This window comes from Pseudorca crassidens, chromosome 17 (genome assembly GCF_039906515.1).
Source record: "Pseudorca crassidens isolate mPseCra1 chromosome 17, mPseCra1.hap1, whole genome shotgun sequence".
Taxonomy (NCBI): Eukaryota; Metazoa; Chordata; class Mammalia; order Artiodactyla; family Delphinidae; genus Pseudorca; species Pseudorca crassidens.
Window position 1 is genome coordinate 30,172,631 of NC_090312.1, and position 23,352 is coordinate 30,195,982.

General features: G+C 34.5%; 1 protein-coding gene across 1 annotated transcript in view; it reads left to right on the top strand.

Annotated features, from left to right (window-relative positions):
- The window catches only part of EIF3E (eukaryotic translation initiation factor 3 subunit E), a 50,520-nt gene that overhangs the window by 18,901 nt on the left and 8,267 nt on the right, over window positions 1-23,352 (top strand). The window contains exons 7-10 of the mRNA XM_067711488.1: window positions 117-241; window positions 13,495-13,621; window positions 14,450-14,551; window positions 15,854-15,963. Coding sequence (XP_067567589.1) covers window positions 117-241; window positions 13,495-13,621; window positions 14,450-14,551; window positions 15,854-15,963 — 464 coding nt within the window. The remainder of the gene's footprint in view (window positions 1-116; window positions 242-13,494; window positions 13,622-14,449; window positions 14,552-15,853; window positions 15,964-23,352) is intronic.

The window sequence follows — 23,352 nt, forward strand, 5'->3', positions numbered from 1 at the left end:
GTGCATGCTTCAGAAGGTTCTCATTTAAAATAAAATTCTGAGATCAGGCATGTTTATTCCCTTTCATCTTTTTCATATATTAATATTTCCTATGTATACCTTTTTTAATCCTTTAGTCTGTGAGTTCTCCACTTCAGTCTCTTCAGCAGCGAACATGGCTCATTCATTGGTCTCTGTTTGTTTTCTTCAATCACCCTAAAGGGCGTGATAACATTATTGATCTCTTCCTTTACCAGCCACAGTAAGTTATTTCACTGTATAGTTTTGACTTTAATTATATGAAATCAAATAGGATTTTTAAAATTTAAAATGTACTTCTCTCTAACATTTGAATTTGTTGTCACATTTTTTCCCCTCTTCATGTGGTAGATTTGCTTGTTAATTGAAAAAGCTTACATGTAACTCTTAAGTAAATTATTTGATAAAAGTATACTCTTAAGCCCTTTAAAGTGCTATTTAAGTTTGGTCCCTGGGCCAGCAGCATCAGTATAATGCAGAGTCTCAGGCCTTATTCTAGAAGAACTAAATCAGAATCTTCAACGTAAGAAGAACCCAGGTAATTCATGTATACATTAAAGCTTTAGAATTAAGGCTCTAGGCCATATTATTTGGAAGGAATCTACACATTCCAAGAGAATTCCTTTTATATCTTCTTTGTTCCATCATCCAGCTTTTGGTGATAAGAAATTCACTGCTTTATGAACTAGACTGTTCTACTGTTAGCTAGAAATCATTTTTTAAAATTTATTCTTCCATTTGAGGTCAATGCCTCTGAATATTCTATTATTTCTTATTTGGTTGGAGCAACAGAAAACTAGACTGCTTTATGAAAATACTTCAGATACTTGAAGATAATTTTCCTTATTTTTCTTTCCTTCAGGCTAAATATCTCTAGTTTTATTAAGTAATGTAGTTTGTCACATTCTTTAGTATTTTGGCTGCTGTTCTTAGGTAACCACCAGTTTATCCACAGCTTTTTAAAAATCTGGATCTTTAAAATTGAAAGCTTATTCTAGGATTGTTATCTAAGCTTTATAGATTACAGTGGCAATATTAGCTCCTATGACCAGTACATATACTTATATTAATTTAGCCCAAAATTGCATTCTTGGTATGACTTATTGACTGCATTGTTGGTTAAGTCTCACATAACACTTTGAGCCATATTTTTGTTATTTTTAACTCAATTTAAGATGGAGATCCTAATACATTTCAGTTGATATCTGCTTATTGTCTGTAAAATTAAGATTTTAACATTTTTTTCGAAAATGCATATTTAATTTACAGAAGTATAGTTTAGGAATAGATGGTGTAATACCCATCTAATAGAAAATCAATGAACATTGAACAGTGTATTTTTAAATTTCTTTGTAATTTTTTAAGTCTTGAAAATAAGGTAATAATACGTTAGCGATATTTTTATATAAGTTGATGAAATATAATCATCTAAACTGAGTCACATGAATAAACATGTTCTTTAAATACTCCGTGTAGTAAGATTTTTGAGACTATAAAATATTTGACCTATTCAGTTAAGTTGTTAACGTAATCATCTGAACTTTAAATTTAAGAGAAATGAAGTTATTGGTGGCGATACAGATGAAAAATATTTGCCAACCAAGAATTGCCAGTGATTTTTAAATGTAGAAATGGAGGGGTTTTGTGTTTTTTTTTGATGTGGACCATTTTTTAAAGTCTTTATTGAATTTGTTACAATACTTTTGTGTTTTTGGCCACGAGGCATGTGGGATCTTAGCTCCCCAACCAGGGATTGAACCCACACCCCTGCATTGGAAGTCTTAGCTACTGGATCACCAGGGAAGTCCCAGGGAGCCATTTTTAAATGGTTTAAATTGTGTTTTCTGCATTAAATGCTAAATGTTTGCCTGAATCTGTCAAATAGAAGCACTTTTATCAGAAATATGCTTGGCTTATTTTTTGTATTAACATTACAATTTCAGTATTAATGTATTTAGTTAGTATTTGCATGACACGCAGGTCCAATTTGTTAAAACTGAACACAGGCAAAGAAGTTTTCGTAATAGGAAATTATTTCGGTCTTCCCTTGAAAAAACAAAACTACATGGCATTAAGTGAGGTAGAAGATGGTGATTCCAGCATTAAATTTTAAATGTAAATTATAAGAGATAAGATTTTGTAATTTACATGGTATTATAGTTATTTCTTCTTTTATTAGAGATGTTCAAGTATGCCTTCTAGATTCACATTATTCACTAATGTGAACATAAAAGCTTCATTCTGTCTGAGCTGTTGTTCCTCCTTTATTGAAGAAACCCTATTTTGTGGGAAATCTAAAAATTTTAAAGCTATATGTTTTACTGTTTGCTGGATGCTATGATAGATTGTAATCTGGAAAGTTATATATAAGTTGTAGTCCATATGTTGCATTAAGTAAAAAGCTCTTGGGAAAGGTTAAAAAAGAAAAGCCACTGTGTACTAAAGTAAGATCCTACAAGGGTGGTATTATTTTGTTCTGGCTTTTGGTATAGGAAGCATGCAACTTTATTTTTACAGTATCCTAGGGGTTGATTTGTGAAGAACAAAGCTGAACCATCCTCAAAAAGACTGAGTATAAAACCAGAATGCCATCATTATTTGCAATGAGAAGTGCTTAGAGGACTAAGTACATGAAACATGACCAGATTGTTCTGACCCTATAGGTTTAATACATAGGAAGCTGTAGAATACAGAAGATTCCTTTATGAATATTTGGAATCAGAATAGAAAATTAATTTATGTGACTGGAATGTTTCATGGCACCATCAGATTAAGCATCGGGTTAACATTTCCATTTCCACAATAGGAATATCCTTGTCATAAGGACCAGATCATGAACATTTTTTGACATGTTATGTCACCCTAAACATTTGGATGGGCATTTCCAAGATTTGCTTTTTACTTCTCTTTTTATGATTCCATTTCATATCAGTATCTCTCACTTTGTTCCTATCTTCCTTCCCTGTCCCCCTATGTTGATTTAAATATGTTAGTATTTTGTATCAAGTTCTTCTCAAGTCTTCCTGATCTGGTAGTTTTCTCTTACTAAATTGATTAATCTCTCTCTGCTCTGGTGCATTGTTTATTTAATCCTCTGAGGGCCGTCTTATTTCTGTTATACTCTGATTCTTGAGAAGTACCTTTTTCATGCACCCTTTGGGCAATCATTATATTTTAGAAGAGGCTTTTTTATTTGTGATACTGACAGTTGCAATCTTATGCAGTAGTTGAGACATACCAATAATGGATGAATCTGGAGTACCCAGAAAAATGATTGGTAAAACATTGCAAGAAATTTGGGGATGTTGGTGAATATAAAATAGTTACATACCTATCTTTAATGTTAAACTATCCGTGCATCTTATGAAAAGAGATGTTTGATGAGAATTTCAAACTCAAGAATTAAGGGTATATTTCTCAATATTTATGGAGATTAATCGAACATGCATTCAGGAGATTAAAAGTAACATTATTATGTAGTATTTTGCCTCCCTCCTGAATAATACAGCCTGTACGATTGCCTTATGAGTTGATTGATATCCCTAGAATCATGGCTGGGAGTAAGAGCCTTCCCTGAATGAGCAGGTTTGACTCAAACATTGGATACTGTAATAGTTGGCTCTAATCTTGATATCTAGTAGGTGGGTTAAGGATCGATAAGGACAGCTCTTCTTGAACTCAGTCATAGGAATCCCTAGGCATTGGCTTTCCATGCTACTGCTTACAGGTAGACTCACTCTGCTGAAATTTTTTTTTTTGATAAATTTATTTATTTATTTATGACTGCATTGGGTCTTTGTTGCTGCGTGCAGGCTTTCTCTAGTCGCGACGAGCGGGGGCTATTCTTCATTGTGGTGCATGGGCTTCTCATTGCGGTGGCTTCTCTTGCTGCGGAGCATGGGCTATAGGCACGCAGGCTCAGTAGTTGTGGCTCGCGGACTCTAGAGCACAGGCTCAGCAGTTGTGGCTCACAGGCTTAGTTGCTCCACGGCATGTGGGATCTTCCCGCACCAGGGCTCTAATCCGTGTCCCCTGCATTGGCAGGCAGATTCTTAACCACTGCGCCACCAGGGAAGCCTTCTGCTGTAGTTTTTGCAGTTACATATGTATCCAGAAAGGAACATTAAATTCAACTGATTTTTTAAAAATATTTTTAAGTAATGAAAGGAAGTATACAAACAAGGAAAGTGAAAATATTCAAGCCCACTGTAAAAATTCTATAATACAAATAAGGGGGAAACAGTATGGATTAATCCCTGACAACCTTATGGCTTATATGAAATCAAAACAATATATTTAATTCGTTAGTAGAATCATTTATTATAGATATTAGAAATAGAAAGGTAGTTCAGTTGAGATTGCAGAAAATTTTGTTAAAGATAAAAAATCAAACTTTTATAAAGGAAAACAATGCAAAAAAGTAGATTTGTTTTTTAAATTTTAAAGTAAGTTAAAGGTTCATGGTCATAGAAATATAATTAAAATAACAACTTAGAATTAAGACAGTTAATTATCAAGCTGTATTCTACAAGTAGGCTTAATGCCTTCATTTGCATTTCCATGGTTCATATGCAAAAAAGACAATACTTTATGCCATTAAAAATCTCTGAATAAATTTTTAAAACTAGAAATTTTATAGCATGTACTTTCCGGACACAAAACAGTAAAACTAGGAGTTATTAAAAGTTTTATAAGTAACTGAATCAAAGAAGAGATTAAATGTTGATAATTATGAAATACCTGCCAAAGCAGCACTCAGAAATTAATTCATAGCTTTGAGTACTTGTTCAACTTTTAAAACCTTGAGTAAAAAGTACAGAAAAATGGAACAAAGGCACTGAAAATAAAATTAGTAATATATTAGTAAATGTTGAAATTACTAACTTTGGAGCATTAAAAGAACTAGGTGTACATGGGGAGATATTCTGCATCCAATTTTGTGAGGCAAATAGGACTAGCCCTATTAGAACATTCAGTAAGATCCTCTTACCCCCTCCAAGACCCAAATCAGATATACACAGTGAGGAGAAGAAACATTGGATGTTGAGAAGAAAATAATACTGACATCAGAATTATCTTTGGCAATATTATTGTTACTGGTGAATGGTTCTTAAACTTTTTAGTCTTGAAACTCTTACACTATCAAGAGTTTTTGAGTGTAGTTTTGTATGTGTTGGCTAAATTTATTGATATATATACTGTATTAGAAATTAAGAAATTCTAAAATATATTTATTAATTGACAAATAGTAAATTGATTATAGTTATATATATTCTTATGAAAAATAACTTTAAAAAACCAAATTTAGTGATGAGTGGCATTGTTCTACATTTTTGCAGACCTTTACATTTCTGGCTTAATTGACAGCTAGATTTTCATGTTTTTTTTCATATCTGATTTTCATTCAGTCTGTTGTGATATGTCATTTTGTTTGAAGGATAAGAAGAAAACCAAGCCTCACACATACATGTAGTTGGGAAAGAGAGGTGTTTTACTAGCCTTTTCAGATAATTGTGAATATCCTTTTTTGATCATACACCAGAACTCAACAAGTAGTAATTTCTTAAAAGGTACTGAAATGTGGGATTTGAAACCATATCATTCAGTTTTTTGGATTCTAAACTATACTAGAATTCTAAACTATATTGGTTGATTTTGCAATTTAAATGGATCTTTTACCCATGCATGATTTTTTGACCGTATGCATTGATTGTTTGGGAAATACTGGTTCAGGGAGTTATGCAGGTATTCCAACATATACAGCACCATTATACAACACCAAAAAAATCACATTCATTAATTTCACTACTAAACCCATTAGAAAAGGCTTTTCAAAAAGTATTGGATAATAGTCAAACTCTTGATGACAGATACAGATTTTCCAAAATTTCACCCTTTTTTTGAAAACTGATTTTTATCATTTGTTTTTATTGAAGGATAGGCTCAACTTTATTATCTGGAAAATGTCTGCCAAATACTCAAGTCTGAATGGCTTTGGTTTGACTGTCACTCCTTCAAGTAAAAATAGTGTTCTATGAGAAAAGCAGCTGGTTCACCTTGCAACTCAATCATTGAACATGTACTTTTCCTTAAGACAACCATGACACTGTAGTGTACAGCAGAAGATCTTTTACACACTTCCCATTTTAGTCATACAGAATATTAAAAAGATAAGTATGCACGGGTTGAAATTTTTGAAAATTAATAATTTGTACTGCCTAATCAAAGATATAGTTGAAATTGGCTTTTTTTTTAACTGTAAGAGTTTGGTTATTAATAACAGTGACTATTATAGTATGATGTCACTACCGTGGTTTGTGCTAAGGTACCAGATGATTTCATTTTTTGTTTACAGTTCAGTGATTTTTAGTTACTTTACCAAGTGGTGCAGCCATCACCATAAGTCAATTTTTGAACATTTTCATCCTCACAATAAGAACCCTGATGCCATTTGGACTATTTTTTTTTAAACAGAAGTAGCTTGTTCGCAAAATGTGAAAAAGAAAACTCAGTAGTATTACAGTTTTAAAATTTCACCAAAATACGGTGCTTACCATTTTCACTTGCCATAGGGTCAGGTTGCCATCGTATTTTCTTCCTCATTAGTAATGTCTTAATGACTTACTCTGGTTTTTGCTTGATTCTAACTTTTTTCGCGTGAGAATACACCCAGTTGGCTTGACAGATCATTGTTTCAGCCATTTTCCTAGGTTGCATATTCTTTAAGTAGAATAGCTTCTAGTAAGTGTGTAATTTGCATTTGTATGTCTACAGTCAGTATGCATTTTTCAGTTGTCTCTGATAGGTAGTAGGTATTAATGGAGAAAGTATCATATTTTTCTGTTTTTTATTTCCAGTAGCACAGGAATACAATTTAATGTGGTTCATTGAGTGTATGTTAAATTGATAGTTTATATAGATTGTGATTTCAGGCTTTTTTTAAAATACGAAAGTACTGTTGAGATAATTGATACTTTTGTCCTTGAAGTGAAAGTTTAGATGCCAGTGCAGGTTAAGTCTCTTACATCATATATATTATCATTTCTGCCATAATTTATTCTGAATCCAAAATGGAGATGATTTACACATTTGAAAAATGTTGAACTTTTAAATGTAATATAATATGTAAGATAAAGTATCAAGTGTAAGCTAGAACAGTGTTCGTAGGCTATTAGAGATGAGGCTTTGCCACCAAATGTAGATGCTATTAGGGAGAAGAATGCATTTGTAATACAATGCCCTAGTTACTCTCCAGTTGTAAAAAGAAAGATTCAAAGTTCAGTTAGCAAAAGAATGTTTAATTTGTTTTCTAAATAAAGATATCATAAATATCCTAAGAAATTTCAAGTTTTACTGTTAACAGTCAACTAGATCGTGTCTAGAATTTGTCCTGATTTACCCTCTGCCTTTATTTTTCCTAAATTTTCTAATTGTTCCTGATAAGAAAACTTTTTCATGCAGGTGTTTTACCTGCTTTAGCTCAGGATGATCTCTAAAAATCCATCCTCTGCAGTTCTACTAAGTCTTGCCTTTTTGATTTTTTAAGCCTTTCTGGAAGTACCTTTCCCTTTTTTGTACCAATTCAAAGCCTGCCTGTTTTTCAAGCTCCAGCTCAGGTTTACTTCTACATGAGGTCCTGTATATTGTGCCTACCTTATATTGATAATTTGGAATTTAATTATTTACTGTCTTTTTTAAAAAACTTATAATTGCCTTATCTCCCCAACTAGATTATAAGCATATTTGAGAGCAGAATTTTTATTCTTTATGTCCTTATAGTATCCCCCATATAATACTTAAATATTTTTTATTTGGTGGCATATTTTGTCTTATCCTTTGATTTCTAAATGTTCTGACTTACCATTAGAAAATATTGTAGAAAAAACTTCCATAAAATTGTACAATTAGAGCAGGGCTGTGCTAGAGGAAAAATAAACATTTTTACTTAACCATCATGAAATTACACTTCCAGACACAGTAAATACTGAAGCTCTTGTTTAAAGGAAAAATTAATTTTAAGTTAGATTTCAAAAATAGGGGAGGTATAGCCTCCTTTCTTGCCTAATTTATAATCCAAACAAATAACATAACAAGTAGTTTAAGAACCTACTTAGCTAAATACAGATGTATTATGCATGCTAAACACACTGTAAATATATAACACTTACCAGTGAGACCTCGAGAAGTTAGAGTCCAGTGAAGATGAAAATTGATTTGACTTTTAAATTTTGATTGTTAGAGATGAAAGGAGATGGATGATAACAAAGAGAAGTAGAACAAAAGAGTACAATGGTTATGTACAGGCTGTTAAATAACTATATCTGTGGTTTTGCTTTTGTTCGAACTAAATATATAATTACGGATCCTACAAGAGTGTGAAGTAAGGTAACGTCCCCAGAATCACCCTTAATCCCCACTCCCTTCCTTTATATATTGATCTATATACATAACATACATACATACATACATAGGAAGGATCACTTCTGCCCTAGCATGTTTCGAAGTCAGCCATGGTAATGCTGTATACCAGGAGTCTGCAAACTATGGACCATGGGCTAAAACGTCTTGTGGCCCACTGCCTTTTTTCTTATGGCCTGCAATCTAAGAATGGCTTTTACATTTTAAATGGTTGGGGAAAATAATGAAAAGAAAAATATTTTGCAATGTGATAATTATATGCCATTACAGTTTTAGTGTCCATAAATTTTTATTGGAACACACATTTATATATGGATGTATCTACACACACGCACACACACACATCTTTGGCTGCTTTTGGATTGTAATGGCAGAGTTGAATTGTTGTGACAGAGATCATATATTATTGCACTCTCCCTGCCTCACTCTGCTACTCAGTGCTCTTTGAATCCCAGTGACGCTGCCCTTGTACCTGGACAAAGTTTCAAGTGCCATGTGTATCACTATACTGCAACATTTTACTTCTTTTAGAAAAGTGGACTCAAATGTGCTTAAATGTTTTTTTTAATAAATGTATTAATTTATTTATTTTTGGCTGCGTTGGGTCTTTGTTGCTGTGCGCAGGCTTTCTCTAGTTGCAGCAAGTGGAGGCTACCCTTGCAGTGCACGGGCTTCTCATTGTGGTGACTTCTCTTGTTGCATGGTACGGGCTCTAGGTGCGTGGGCTTCAGTAGTTGTAGCTCATGGGCTCTAGAGCGCAGGCTCAGTAGTTGTGGTCACTGGCTTAGTTGCTCCGTGGCATGTGGGATCTTCCCTGACCAGGGCTCAAACTTGTGTCCCCTGCATTGGCAGGAGGATTCTTAACCACTGTGCTACCAGCGAAGTACCAAATGTGCATAAATTTTAAGGCACAGTGCAGTGGGAATTATTTTGTTTCAAATTAGAAAGCAAAGCATTGAACTGACAATGTAGATATGCTAAGAGAATACAGTATACATCTACATAACCAGACTGTAAGCACTCATTACAATATTCCCAACTGATTACAAAGCAACTGTCAGAAAAATTAGGAAATTTAAAACAGAAGATCTCATCACAGCAGAATTTCCTCACAAAAATTAATGAAAATGAGGCTTCAACCAAAGTAAGTTTCTGAGCGGCTCTTTTGTTAACCAGGTAAGGAAAGCCATTTACCAGTGGTGATTTTGTTAAATTCTGTTCAGTTGCAGTAGCCAAAGAAATATGTCCAGAAAAAATGAACTTGTTTAAAACTTTTAGCCTTTTGGTGAGAACAGCTCCTCAGAATTGAAAATGTTGGGAGCAGCATCAGTAGTCAATTAAAATATAAAGTATATGATTTTTAGTGGTTTTCCTGGGCTCTTGATGAGTTGAGAGATGTTTACCAATATGGCTAGTTGTTGGCTTGAGGAGTCAGTGATGGATTTGAAGTGACTGAAGAACATGCCTCTATGAATAGTCTGGAACAACTACAGGTGAAAATGTTTTCAAAATTGAGGAAACACTAATTTAGTACAGCCTGAAGTGGAATCTGCTAAGATGTGTTAAAACTTTTGATGGCAAATATGTGTGGAGGAGAAAAATGCTTATTAGTTGAACAGATTTACAAAGCTTGTGAAAATGTGAGGTGTTCAAAGCCTATAGTTACCCATTGCATTGTTCATTTCCAGGTACTTTGTGGGGAAAATTCTTGAATCCATGGTATATTACTGAACCATTCGTGTCAACAGTGAACTTCATTTGCTATTGTGGACTTAACTGTTCTCAGTCCATGAATTTTTGTCAGATCAATAGAATATCTTGATTTTTCCTGCTACCACAGTGATAGGATGGCTTTGCAGTGGCAAAGTTTTGTTGTGACTTTTTTGAGGTTGGATCAAGACTGAAATTTTCCTGAACAAAAAATTGCCCTCAACCACTATTATCAAGCCATGAATGGCTCTGGACGTTAAGCTATACACTTGATAATGTTTCTGAATTCAACCTAAAATTACAAATCAGAACAGTACTTATATGCAAAACTTATACTCTGGTAGTCACTTTGATAATGCCTAACATAGCATAAATCCTATGTCCAGATGCTTTATACATTTTCCATTCTTTCAAGAGTTAAAAGAAGAAATGAGACTCTCATTCCCACACGTTTGTAGTGGACACGTTTTTTGGGCTCAAGTTACAATTCCAGAAAGTTTTAGACCTCATTGTAAGCATTGGGTTGGCCAAGAAGTTCATTCGAGTTTTTTTGTAAGATCTTACAGAAAAACTGAACCTTTTTGCCAACCCAATACAAAGGAAATTTCTGTATTTGAAAATTCATTTAACTGTGCAATTGAAACAGAAGCAATTTGTCTGTAGTGTAATGATATGCTAAAAGGCAGTATCAAAAGAACTTAACAGAATTCTGTAAAAGCCTTCCATAAAAGCCTTCCAAGTGATAAATATGCTCAATTAAAATCTTATCAATTGATATCAGAGGTCAAATATGTAAAATCTCGTTACAGATCAGCATTAACAGATAAACATTTGCAATAAATTTTAGTGATAGGGATCTCTAACTTTGAACACAGTTAAGCAAAGTTACCCTATTAAAGGAATTTTATTCTTCTCATTAGTAGACCTGAATTATAAAAAATTATAGTCAACTATTATATTTTGCATTTCGTCAGTAAAATATTTTGGAAATTTGTTTTCTTGTTACTTAGGTTATTTAGGTACCTGATTAATATTCTCAGTCTTGCCTCTCAACCTGCGAACCTAAAATATTCATTATCTGCTCTTTACAAAAATTTTGCTAACCCCTACCATATACTCACATAAGAGAGATGATTTTTTAAGGAAATCATTCTCCAATAAAAACAGTGAAGTTGAGGCTTCCCTGGTGGCGCAGTGGTTGAGAGTCCGCCTGCCGATGCGGGGGACGCGGGTTCATGCCCCGGTCCGGGAGGATCCCACATGCCGCGGAGCGGCTGGGCCCGTGAGCCATGGCCGCTGGGCCTGCGCGTCCGGAGCCTGTGCTCCGCAACGGAACAGTGAGAGGCCCACGTACCGCAAAAAAAAAAAAAAAACAGTGAAGTTACACGTGGTGCAATGATACAGAGAAAGGATAAGTAAAAATAAATGTTTAAGATCATATAAAATAAACTTACAATTTTTTATTTTGTATGGAAAAATCTATGAATGAGTTTCATAAATGCCTACTAAAATTACCTACTTCAAAACTGATGAAGAACACCAGTCATGCTCTGCTGTACATGATGTCTCTGATAAGAATATTGAGGCAATCACTTGTACTGAGTGAACATTGCATTTAAAATTTTCTTCCTAAAACTCAGGCTTAATTTTTCAGATAATGAAACTTTTAGCTGATTTGTGTAGTTATCTTTTCTTAGAAATTGTTTTATTCTTAAGTGAGTGTTGATTATTTTTATACCTTACCTTTTTTAGAGGAAATTTAGGGAGGGCTAAGTGGGACTAGATTTTATTTAAGTGTTAGGTTACTATCAGATTCTAGGGTCCTCTAAAGAGTTCAGACAGCATTTTATGGGGAATCTGCAATATGACAAAGTATAAAGATTTATTAACATTACAGTCTGGGAGAACTTGGAAGATAAGGTATCTGAGCTGGACCTTGAAGGATGGCTAGAATTTAGGCCTTTAGAGGGATGTGTTTGGAAGAGCAGTCCATATGGAGTGAGTTTTAAGAAGTGAGGGAAGCAAGAGGCAGTCGGTGGTGTGGTGGGAGATGCATCTGGATGGGTACTTTGGGACTTGAAGATTTAACTAAGAGAAATGGACTTTATTGACAAATGTTTCCAAGCTTGGCATAGTACCTGGTGCTCAGAGGTTCTTACTGGATAAAAATTGGGGAGCTATATAAGGAAATTGAGCAGGAGAAATACAGGATAAACACTGAATGACAGAGGGTAACCAGCTGGGGATCATCAAAATAGTTTCCAGTCTTTCATCTCCTGAAATTATTTTTTTAATTCTTTGTGTTGAGTGCCTGATTCTCTAATTGAGTAGTGTTTTTTTGCACATAGGTTTTCACACATTTGTTCTTCTAGGGAAATGAAATCTTTTGAAACAGAATGACAGCATGTATAAGGGCCTTGCAAAATCCTCTTATTCAACAATGGTAATAGGATTATTTACCTCTTAAGTGAGTCTGTCATCTCACTCCAAATTGGGAAATACCAGCTGGCATTCTCATCATTTAGACTTTTTCTTGGAGGAGATGGCCCTTACAGCAGGGGTCTCCAACTCCCAGTCTGCAGACTGGTACCCGTCCTCGGCCTGTTAGGAACCGGGCTGCACAGCAGGCGGTGAGCGGTGGGCAAGCAAGCAAAGCTTCATCTGCCACTCCCCATCACTCCCGATCGCTTGCACGCTCGCATTACCGCCTGAACCCTCCCCACCATCGAGCACATTACTACCTGAACCACACCAACTCCCCCCCCGCCGCCCTCCCATGGAAAAATTGTCTTCCACAGAACTGGTCCCTGGTGCCAAAAAGGTTGTGAACCGCTGCTTTATAGTATCCATTCTTAAGTTTTTGCAATCCTAGTTTTCTGAAACAGTGCAATCTAATGGGCTGCTCAAGTGTTTTATTTTTATTCTTTTATAACTTAATTTTTTTAATATTTGGCTGCATTGAGTCTTCTTTGTTGCGCACGGGCTTTCTCTAGTTGCGGCGAGTGGGGGCTACTCTTCGTTGCGGTGCGCGGGCTTCTCATTGTGGTGGCTTCTCTAGTTGTGGAGCACGGGCTCTGGGCACGCAGGCTTCAGTAGTTGTGGCACATGGGCTCACTAGTTGTGGCTCGCAGGCTCAGTAGTTGTGGCACATGGGCTTAGTTGCTCCACAGCATGTGGGATCTTCCCAGCCAGGGCTCGAACCTGTGTCCCCTGCATTGGCAGGCGGATTCTTAACCACTGCAGCACCAGGGGAGCCCCAAGTGTTTTTTTTTAAATCACAGGTGATTATAGATCTAAAAAAACTGGGTAAGTGATTAATATTAAGTAACTTTTATATTTTTACCTTAGGTATCTTAATGCAATTCAGACAATGTGTCCACATATTCTCCGCTATTTGACCACAGCAGTCATAACAAACAAAGATGTCCGAAAACGCCGGCAAGTGCTAAAAGATCTGGTCAAAGTTATTCAACAGGTAAAAACTAAAATCTGTTGATTTTTAAAATGTGCCTAAACTTTAAGTCTAACCTCTTTTTCTGCAAAAGTAGGACTCTTAGTTCTTAAGGTAAAAATGTTTAAAAATAGGAGGGAAGTATACATGAAGAGAAAAGAGCCCAAGAACCCCAAATGGGCATATACTACTTTTAAGTTCATGATATACTTATGGTAGATGTGGTATGAATGAATACTACTCTCTGCTAGTTAGATACTTACTATGCATTGTGTATTAGTGTTGCTCTTATTGCAAAGGGTGAAGGAGATCTGGAGCTTGGAACTTTTTGTTGGAAGGTCATTACCTACATAGTTCCAGAGTAGTGATCTTTACATAGAATATAATTTTAATAGTCCCCAAGTTGTACAAAAGCTATAGCCCTACTGATTGATTTTTAGTGAATTTCTTAGCAGTAACTATGGGTTAAAAAAGAACTTAAACATTTATTTGATCTAAGAATAATTTAAGTACAAAAAGACAGTTTTATCCTGAAAGATATGAATACCCTTTTACTTGGAGAAGTTCATCACTGTTTATTAACTAAGGGAGACTTTTGGCAGTAGAGGAATTTGAAAGCTTTTGGAATGGTTCTAGGATGAGAATTTAGAGAACTTGGTCTGGAAGGCATTATAAGGTTAAGGTGTGGCCTGCAATCAGGATATGAGCAATTGCTTTGAGAAGATAATACTAGGTAATTTGTTAGAAATTCATGGTAAGGGAGGAGAAAATAGGAAGATTGGGCTATTCTGGGGACGGTCTACTAAACAGTGTTGAATCAGATCCAACTTAACCTTTGTCTTAATTTTACAGGAGTCTTACACATATAAAGACCCAATTACAGAGTTTGTTGAATGCTTATATGTTAACTTTGACTTTGATGGGGCTCAGAAAAAGCTAAGGGAATGTGAATCAGTAAGTACAAATTTTTACTTACAAATTAATAATATTCTTAAAATTTTGAATATTATAAAAGTTAACCTTGCAGGGTTTTATTAAAGTGATTATATCAGAAATGTTTATTAATCTTAATATGCAGATTATTTAGAAATGTGCTGGGTTGAAGACATTTTCAATCTTATTGCCTGAGTCTATCCCTTTTGTTAGGACAGTTGGTTAAAACATGGGGGCTTTATAAATTCACACATGTCTTATCCTGAATGAGTAAATATGTGAAATATTTTATATGTATGGGCAAGATTATATGGAATTTTCCATCACAGCTGTAATTCCAGTGTGTTACGTAAGCAGGCCTATCTTCAGAATTTTTCTCATGATTGTATTTATCATTTGCTATAAATCAGTCAAGCTAAGAGTGTGAATTTTTTAACTACAACGTCTTCTGTTAGTTGGTAGAAACTAAAGTTCTGTAAGAGCAACTGAAAGAGTTAGATTTACGGGTTTTTTTTGAATAACTTAGTTTGCAAGTTTTGAGAAACTAAGAATTTACCTGTTTAAGGCATTTACCAAATCTACAAGTTACTAGCTGTCAGTTTCATTTTTGAACCCAGATATTAGCACAAAAATTGGAAGAGTTTGTTGAAGGACTTAAGATCTTATTTGTCTAAGGAAAAGGAAATTATGTAAGTATACCTTTAGAGGTGATTTTCAAACATTGGACAAAATTAGAATCCAGTTTAATAACTTGTGTACTTGCAGTGAAATGTGACATTGTTATTTAAATATTGGTGTATATTGTAATACTAAGTATCTAGGCCTTGCCAAGGCAGTGGGGCACTTGGTTGCTATTCTTGAAGTTAGAATATTCCCTTCTAAGTATAATACCATCTGTGGAATAGGTGCCACCCTTTGAATTTTTTTCTTTTGTAGATTTTCAAGTCTACTTACTATCACAAAAATATGCATATCTTTAGTCCATTTGTAACTATCTTAAATAGCTGGAAATATGTTATCTACAGAACATTAATGTAGGATAGAGACAGGACAAAGCTGCTTTGTCACAAGATTGCTCAAGTCATCAATGGAACAAGGAAACAGTGCAGTTCTTAGCTCTTTTTCCTGTAGCATTCGTTTACTTCTTGGTTAAATTGTTAGAGACTTGAATATAGTGTTCTAGAAAGTGCTGTGGTGTACAACTTGTGATAGATGAGAGAATTATAGTGAATGGAATAATGAGTAAAGCACAAAGAAAGTATTTGTGACAAATTTTTCAAAGTTGCTTGTCAGAACCGTTTTTTCTTTTTCTTACATGCATAGGTGCTAGTGAATGATTTCTTCTTGGTGGCTTGTCTTGAGGATTTCATTGAAAATGCCCGTCTCTTCATATTTGAGACTTTTTGTCGCATCCATCAATGTATCAGCATTAAGTAAGAGCACTCTGATTTGATTTGTATTTTCTACTTCTAAATTCCTGTAAATTTTCATTTATTGTAAAGTTATACTTAATAGGATTCCAGTTAATTGGATTTTTATTTTATTTCTCTTTGCTTTAGAAGAAAAAGGAAACATTGTCCTAGTAATTTATTAAAAATCCTAGCTTTTGTTTGAATTCCGGGGTGCTACAGTCCTTCTTTATCTTTTTTAGTTTCCATGTGTGTGGGAAAGCATGAATTTTGAAAATGATAACTTCAAGGCAGTATTATGATTGTCAGTTACCTTTTTAAAGAGTTACCTTTTAAAATAATACTATTATACCATTACGTAGGGAGAAAAGAGCAGTGACCAGTTTTAGAATGGTTTTTAACAGGGGTTCAAATAAGGAGTTAGTCCTTAGTAAATTGGAAATGCTGTTGAAAAGACCACATTTGCTAATCATTTCAGTTAATTGAATTTGTTTTATTTAATTATATATTTGAATTCTCATATAGTAAACTCTTGTGACATTCTAAAATGTTGAAACATGGAAAAATTATGGTGAATTTCAGTTGGAATTTTCTCTTGTGTGAGGAAATTATTAGGAAAAAATTGTGAAACTTACATAACCTATTAGAAACTAATTTTACATATTAGAATTTGAAAAATAACAGTGCCCTTTGGCCACAGATGAAGTCGAACGGTAAATGCTCCTTAATGTTTAAAAACTAAGCTACTTTAATGTTTGCCTTTTAGGAATTGTATGTAGACCAAAGTTTTTCTTTAGTGCCATTCGTTTTTGCTAAGGCATCCATACTTGCTTGCCTAATTTTAGTGGATTGTCATTGAAGTGGTTACTTACTCAGAGTTAGAATTACAGTGTGAGTGTGAGGCTTTTTCTATGGTAGTTGAAGCCTTGACCTGTTTTAGTAGTACTTTAGCTAGCAGACATATAATTTTACAAATCTGATTCTCTTAAAGAATACATGGCAATTCCTAAAATGTCATTCGTTGTGAAATGCAATGTTATGTATATGAGTATACATATTTATGTATACATATATGCAGATAAAATAAGAGCCCCTTCACCTGGTTTAGCCTGTACCTCTATTCAGCTTTCCTCCTGACTCTATGGAATCATACGACTCTGACTCTGGAAACCCAATTTTACAAAACACTGATTCAGTACAACTCCTTTGTTTTGTAACTCCCTGTTTATAGCTGAGAAACTGAAGGCTCAGAGACATTAAGCAGCTTAGGGCTTATTTAATGAAAGAGGCTGAGCTAATAGCTCTCTGACATTCATTGTCTTCACCCTCATTATAAATTCTTTCTTTTTCATTGTGAGCAATTGATATTTTTAGAAACAGCAGATTTAGACTAATTTGTCATTAGTTTATCACTTGAGCCAGAGGATAAAGATGGAAACCATAAGACAGTGTTTAATTTTTTTGTGCAAAATCTGTAGAATTTTGATTTTTATTTTACAAAGAGATTCCCTGAAGCAACTGCGAACTTTCTGAGTCAGATTTTCTGTGTATGCTATGCTATGCTGTGTAATAAATAGGGCTACTATGCTGTTCCATTTAGGGTGATAATTCCAAAGCACATCAGGATTGAGAACCATTGCATCAGGTCACCAGTTTTTCTTAGGCTGGTGCCTAAGAAAACTGGTCTGGATCTTCCCAGACCAGGGCTCGAACCCGTGTCCCCTGCATTGGCAGGCAGGTTCTCAACCACTGCCCCTCCAGGGAAGCCCCCTTCATGTTTTTAGAGCTGCTTTAATGGGTTAGGAATATGGCTGAAAATTATGTTAAGCATCTAAGTTGGGCTTTTATAAGTACAACAAATGTCTTAATTCAGACCCCAAGGACTTGGAATCCATAATAATGACCAAAATAGCTAATGTTTACCTTCAAACAATCCATAGAAAAAATTATTGTTCTCTAGTCCAGAGGTTTTTAAACCTAGCTGTACATCAGAATCATCTGGAGAACTTAAAAAACCACCAACAACTTAAACTTAAGAAGAATAGATTTTCTGGCTTTACCCCAGACCTTCCGAATCAGAATCTCTGGGATCAAGGCTTGAGAATTTGGTTTAAAACTTCCCAGGTCCAACCCCCCAAAAATGAAGCATTCTCAGAGTGGGGAGGGGGAGATCTCAGCATCTGTATTTTTCAAAGCTCCTCTAAGTAACTCTGATGCAAAACTTCTTTTTTTAAATTACGCTTCTTATTTTGAGATGATAATAGATTCACCTTGAGTTGTAAGAAATAATGAAGAGATCCCCTATGCCCTTTACACAGTTTCCTTCAATGGTAACATTTTGTAAGCCATAGTAAAATATCACAGCCATCATTATTGTTGTTGATATATTCAGATACAGAACATTTCTGTCACCACAAGGATTCCTCAAATTGCTCTTTTATAGCCATACCCACTTCCCTCCCACCTCTCTTTAACCCCTGGCAACCACTCATCTGTTCTCCATTTCTGTAATTTTGTCATTTCAAGAATGTGCAAAATTTTTAAAAGATAGTGTTCAGTTTTCTTTTTTTTAATATGATTTGCTTTTATTTATTTTTATTTATTTTTGGCTGCGTTGGGTCTTTATTTAAATTTAAATATTTATTTAAAGATTTAATTTAAATAAATTTATTTATTTATTTAAATAATAAACATTATTTATTTATTTAAATAATAAATATCATTTATTTATTTTTGGCTGTGTTGCTGTATGCGGGGGCTTTCTCTAATTGTGGCGAGCAAGGGCTACTCTTCGTTGCGGTGCGCAGGCTTCTCATTGCGGTGGGGCTTCTCTTGTTGCAGAGCACGGGCTCTAGGTGCACGGGCTTCAGTAGTTGTGGCACATGGGCTCAGTAGTTGTGGCCCGCAGGGCTCTAGAGCGCAGACTCAGTAGTTGTGGCGCATGGGCTTTGTTGCTCCGCGGCATGTGGGATCTTCCCAGATCAGGGCTCAAACCCGTGTCCCCTGCGTTGGCAGGCAGATTTTTAACCACTGTGCCACCAGGGAAGCCCAGTGTTCAGCTTTCTAAAGAGGATAAATACATACGATATACATTAAGATATAATTAGTTAAGAGCAGTGTAACTAGTACAGTTGTTGAAGAAGAAAATATTACAGATGTGAATGAGTGCCTCTTGGAGCATAGCCTTAGAGCTTAAAATCCAGAGGAAGAAACAGATATTAAATAAAGGTAAGATTACAAATTATGATAGGCATTTTGAAGAAAAATACAGAGTAATTAGAATGACATGGACATTATTTGTATATTGAAAAATCAGAGAATAATTTGGATTGAAGGTTCATTGAACTCTGATAATTCTCCAAATGGGATATATTGTAAGTAGACTCTTCCACCATATATTAATTATGACAAATTACTCCATTCACTAGTTTATGCTGGCCTATCTCTGCTGCTAATTAATTTAAAGTTATTTGATATTCGATCTTTTCTAGGGTTGGGCGGGGAAGATTTGTCTCTGTCTTCCTTTCTGTCCCCCAGCAGACGCATATCAAATGCTATTCAGTATTATAAAACGCATGGTTGTTTATTAAATAACTCTTTCCATTTGTGATTTGGAACATTCTCTGTTAATAGGATTCTTCACTAAGTGGCTGTAAGCACATGTGATAGTCTTATCTTTGTAAAAATGCATATTAAGAATGTTTTTATTGGTTTATATACAACCCTATAGATTTGTAGGATAAGTTTCGAATCTGTTTACCATAAAGTATACAACATCTGTCAAAAAAGATTACTGTGGTGGGATTTAATTTAGTATAGCTGAATAGTTTATCAGATATGGTGTGTGTCTGAAATTTAAAAGCTGTTCTAGAATAAGTCTTGGACCAGTTTTCAATTGTAGATAAAAGCAAAGTATGGAAGTAATATTTTGAATGTGTATGATAAACATTTTGGAGCATACATTAATATAATTTCCCTATGGGGATTAGTTTTGGCTTTTCACAAAAGTATGTATTTGCCAACTGCTCTTGCATTTAAGTTATGAAGTCATTCTACTTTGCTTATTTTATTAAGTAACACTTTAGATCTTAATATTTTTCTTAAAGTTTTTATTACCATGTAGCAATTTGTATTCTTAATTATACTTCCTGATGTTAGAAATAAAAAGGTGTGTTTTCAGATGGAGATTAAATCATTTTAACAGCCATTATCACTGTATTTCTGTGTTAACTATAAAATAATATACTGTCTTTTTTTTATCAGAAGTTTCTTTTTTAAAAAATTTATTTATTTTTATTTTGGGCTGCGTTGGGTCTTCATTGCTGAACATGGGCTTTTTTCTGGTTGCGGTGAGCAGGGGCTACTCTTCGTTGTAGTGCGCAGGCTTCTCATTGTGGTGGCTTCTCTTGTTGGGAGCACGGGCTCTAGGCTCGTGGGCTTCAGTAGTTGTGGTGCACGGTCTTAGTTGCTCCGCGGCATGTGGGATCTTCCCGGACCAGGGCTCAAACCCGTGTCTCCTGCATTGGCAGGCGTATTCTTAACCACTGCACCACCAGGGAAGCTCTATACTCTCATTTTTGACTAATGCGATGTTGCAAAATTCAGTGAGAATTTTCATTTGTCACACACAGAATTTAGCATTTTCTCAGTTTTCTCCTGGTTTCTTTCTATTTCCTCCTAATCTTACAGTTAAACACAGTTTACACTTAACACTTATTCTTCAATTAGTTGTCATAGCATACAGTTATAAAAGACTGCTGCTCTTTGGATATGCTAAATAGCCACAGTCTTCAGTGAAAAGCAGGCCAGAGTTTCCATAGTTTAATGCTAAAGTCAATACTATTTGAAATAAATTGTGCTTATCAAATAAAATTTGGAAAGCCAGGTTATTTAAACAGGTAATTCATATGCCTGTGAAATGCTGGACCCCAAATCCTTATTTGTTAAATACTAATATTAGGGCAGGGGCTATGGGAGGGTTCAGAAAAGGGAGACTGTCTAAAAGATTAGTCATTGAAAACCTGATAGACAATCAGCCTAGAGTTGATGAAAGCCTAATTGGTTCTCTAGATTTAAATTTATATATTTTATGTGCTTAAGTGGGACCACTGGTCTTAATTACTTCCCAGAAAGAAGAAAAGTATCTGGTTTTGTGCTAAGAGTCTTGAATATGTTTTATTAATGAAATTGAATAGAGAATGAAATACTTATTTTTTCTATGCCTTGAAATAGCACTTAGGATTCTATCTTTTTCCCCCAAAGGAATGATTTATATTTTTATTTAGTCAAAGTTACTAACCTTTTCCTTTATGGTACTGGATTTTGTATTTTATTAAAAAGTTCTTTCTCATAATAGGTTTATATGCTATTTATATGTTTTTTTCTAGGACCTTAATGGCTTTATTTCTTCTACTTGAATCCATCAATGATTATTTGGGAATAGAGAATAGTTTCCCCCCACCCCCAATAGCTAGCCAACGTGAGTTATTGAAAAACTATCCTTCCCCCGACCTATTTGAAATGCCACCCATATCACATTTTAAATTCTCATTTATATATGGGACTTTTTCTGAACTTTTTAATATTTTATAAATTGTGTGTTGATTTCTGAACTTAGCACCAAATACGTGCTAAGTTAACTTAGTACCTTTTTTCAGATAAGGTAGATCTGTAGTATGTTTTAGTATTCAGTATTTATTTTCCATGTAATTGATAATTGCCACTTTTCCCTCATTTGCTTCATTGTTCTTCCTAATGTCTTTTTCATTAATTCTACTTCAGGTTCTTTGCCAGTTTATAAATCTCTTCTGAAAATTGATTATTTTATTAGTTTTATCTTCTTCAAAAAAATGTGAACTCGTTGCTCTTTCTGCCAGGTGCATATTTATCTCTCTTTGTCATTTGTTCTGGGGATTTCCTTAGCTTGTCTACTATGATAGTGCTCCAGTTTCGTGGACATTATGCCTTCCTTTTTCTTGGTTTATTATCATATTTGGTAATTATCATATTCTTCAGCGGCTTTATAAGGAAGGGTACTTTGGAGGTAAATTTTTTCACATCTAAAATTGTGTATTTGACTCTCATACTTGAGTAGTGGTATTGCTCAAGGCATGGTATTCTCATTTGAAAACTACTCCAGAATTTTGAAGATGTGATTCTCTTGCTTTCTAGCTTTTGTTGTAGAAGTCAGAAGCCATTTTTATTCCTCATCTTTTATACAGGTGTTTTGTTCTCCTGTCTAGAAATGTGGGGGGAAGAAGCTTTTTTTTTTTGGTCCCCATTGCTCTGAAATTTTACAATGATATGCCTTAGTTTAGGTCTGTTTTAATTCTTTATGTAGGACCTTTTTAATTTGGAAGCTCATGCTCTCCAGTTCTGGGAAATTTTCTTGAATTATTTCTTTCTTCTTTATGTTCACTGTTTATTCTTTCTGGAACTTCTATTGTTCAGGTATTAGACCTGCTGGACCAGGCTTCCAATTTTCTTATCATTTCTCTATTTTCCATCACTTTGTCTTTGTGTTCTACACTCTGGGATATTTTCTCAACATCTTTCAAATCTTCTGTAGATTAAAAACAACAAATCTCTAATGTTATTCTTTAATTTCCAAGAGCCCTCTGTCACTCTTTTCTCTGAATATTTTTCCTTTATAGCATTCTGTTCTTATTTTATGAATGCAATACTACAGTGGTTTTTAATTTTGCTAAGGATATTAATGGTAGTTTTTGTTGTAGGTTTCTTTTTATAAATTGAGATATAATTAACATATAACAAAACATTACATTAGTTTCAGGTGTACAATATAATGATTTGATATTGTATATATTGTGAAATGATCACCATAATAACTGTAGTCAGCATTCATCGCCACACATAGTTGCAAATTTTTTTTTCTTGTGATGAGATTTACTCTAAACTATAGTCACCATGCTGTACATTATATCCCATGACTTATTTTGTAACTGTAAGTTTGTACCTTTTGACCCTTCACCCAGTCCCCACCGCCCTCCCCAATCTCTTCTCTGTATCTATGAGCATTTTTTGTTTGTTTTAGATTCCACGTATAAATGAGATCATATGGTATTTGTCTTTTTCTATCTGACTTAATTCACTTGGCATAATGCCCTCAAGTTCTTTCCATGTTGTCACAAATGGCAAGGTTTCATTCTTTTAATGGTTGAATAATATTCCTCTGTGTGTGTGTGTGTGTGTGTGTGTGTATCACATTTTCTTCATTCATCCATTGATGGTCACTTAGGTTGCTTTTGTGTCTTGGCTGTTGTAAATAATACTGCAGTGAACATGAGTTTAGGTATATCTTCTCAAGTTAGTGTTTTCATTTCCTTCTGATAAATATTCATAAGTGGAATTGCTGGATCATATGATAGTTCTATTTTTAATTGTTTGAGGAAC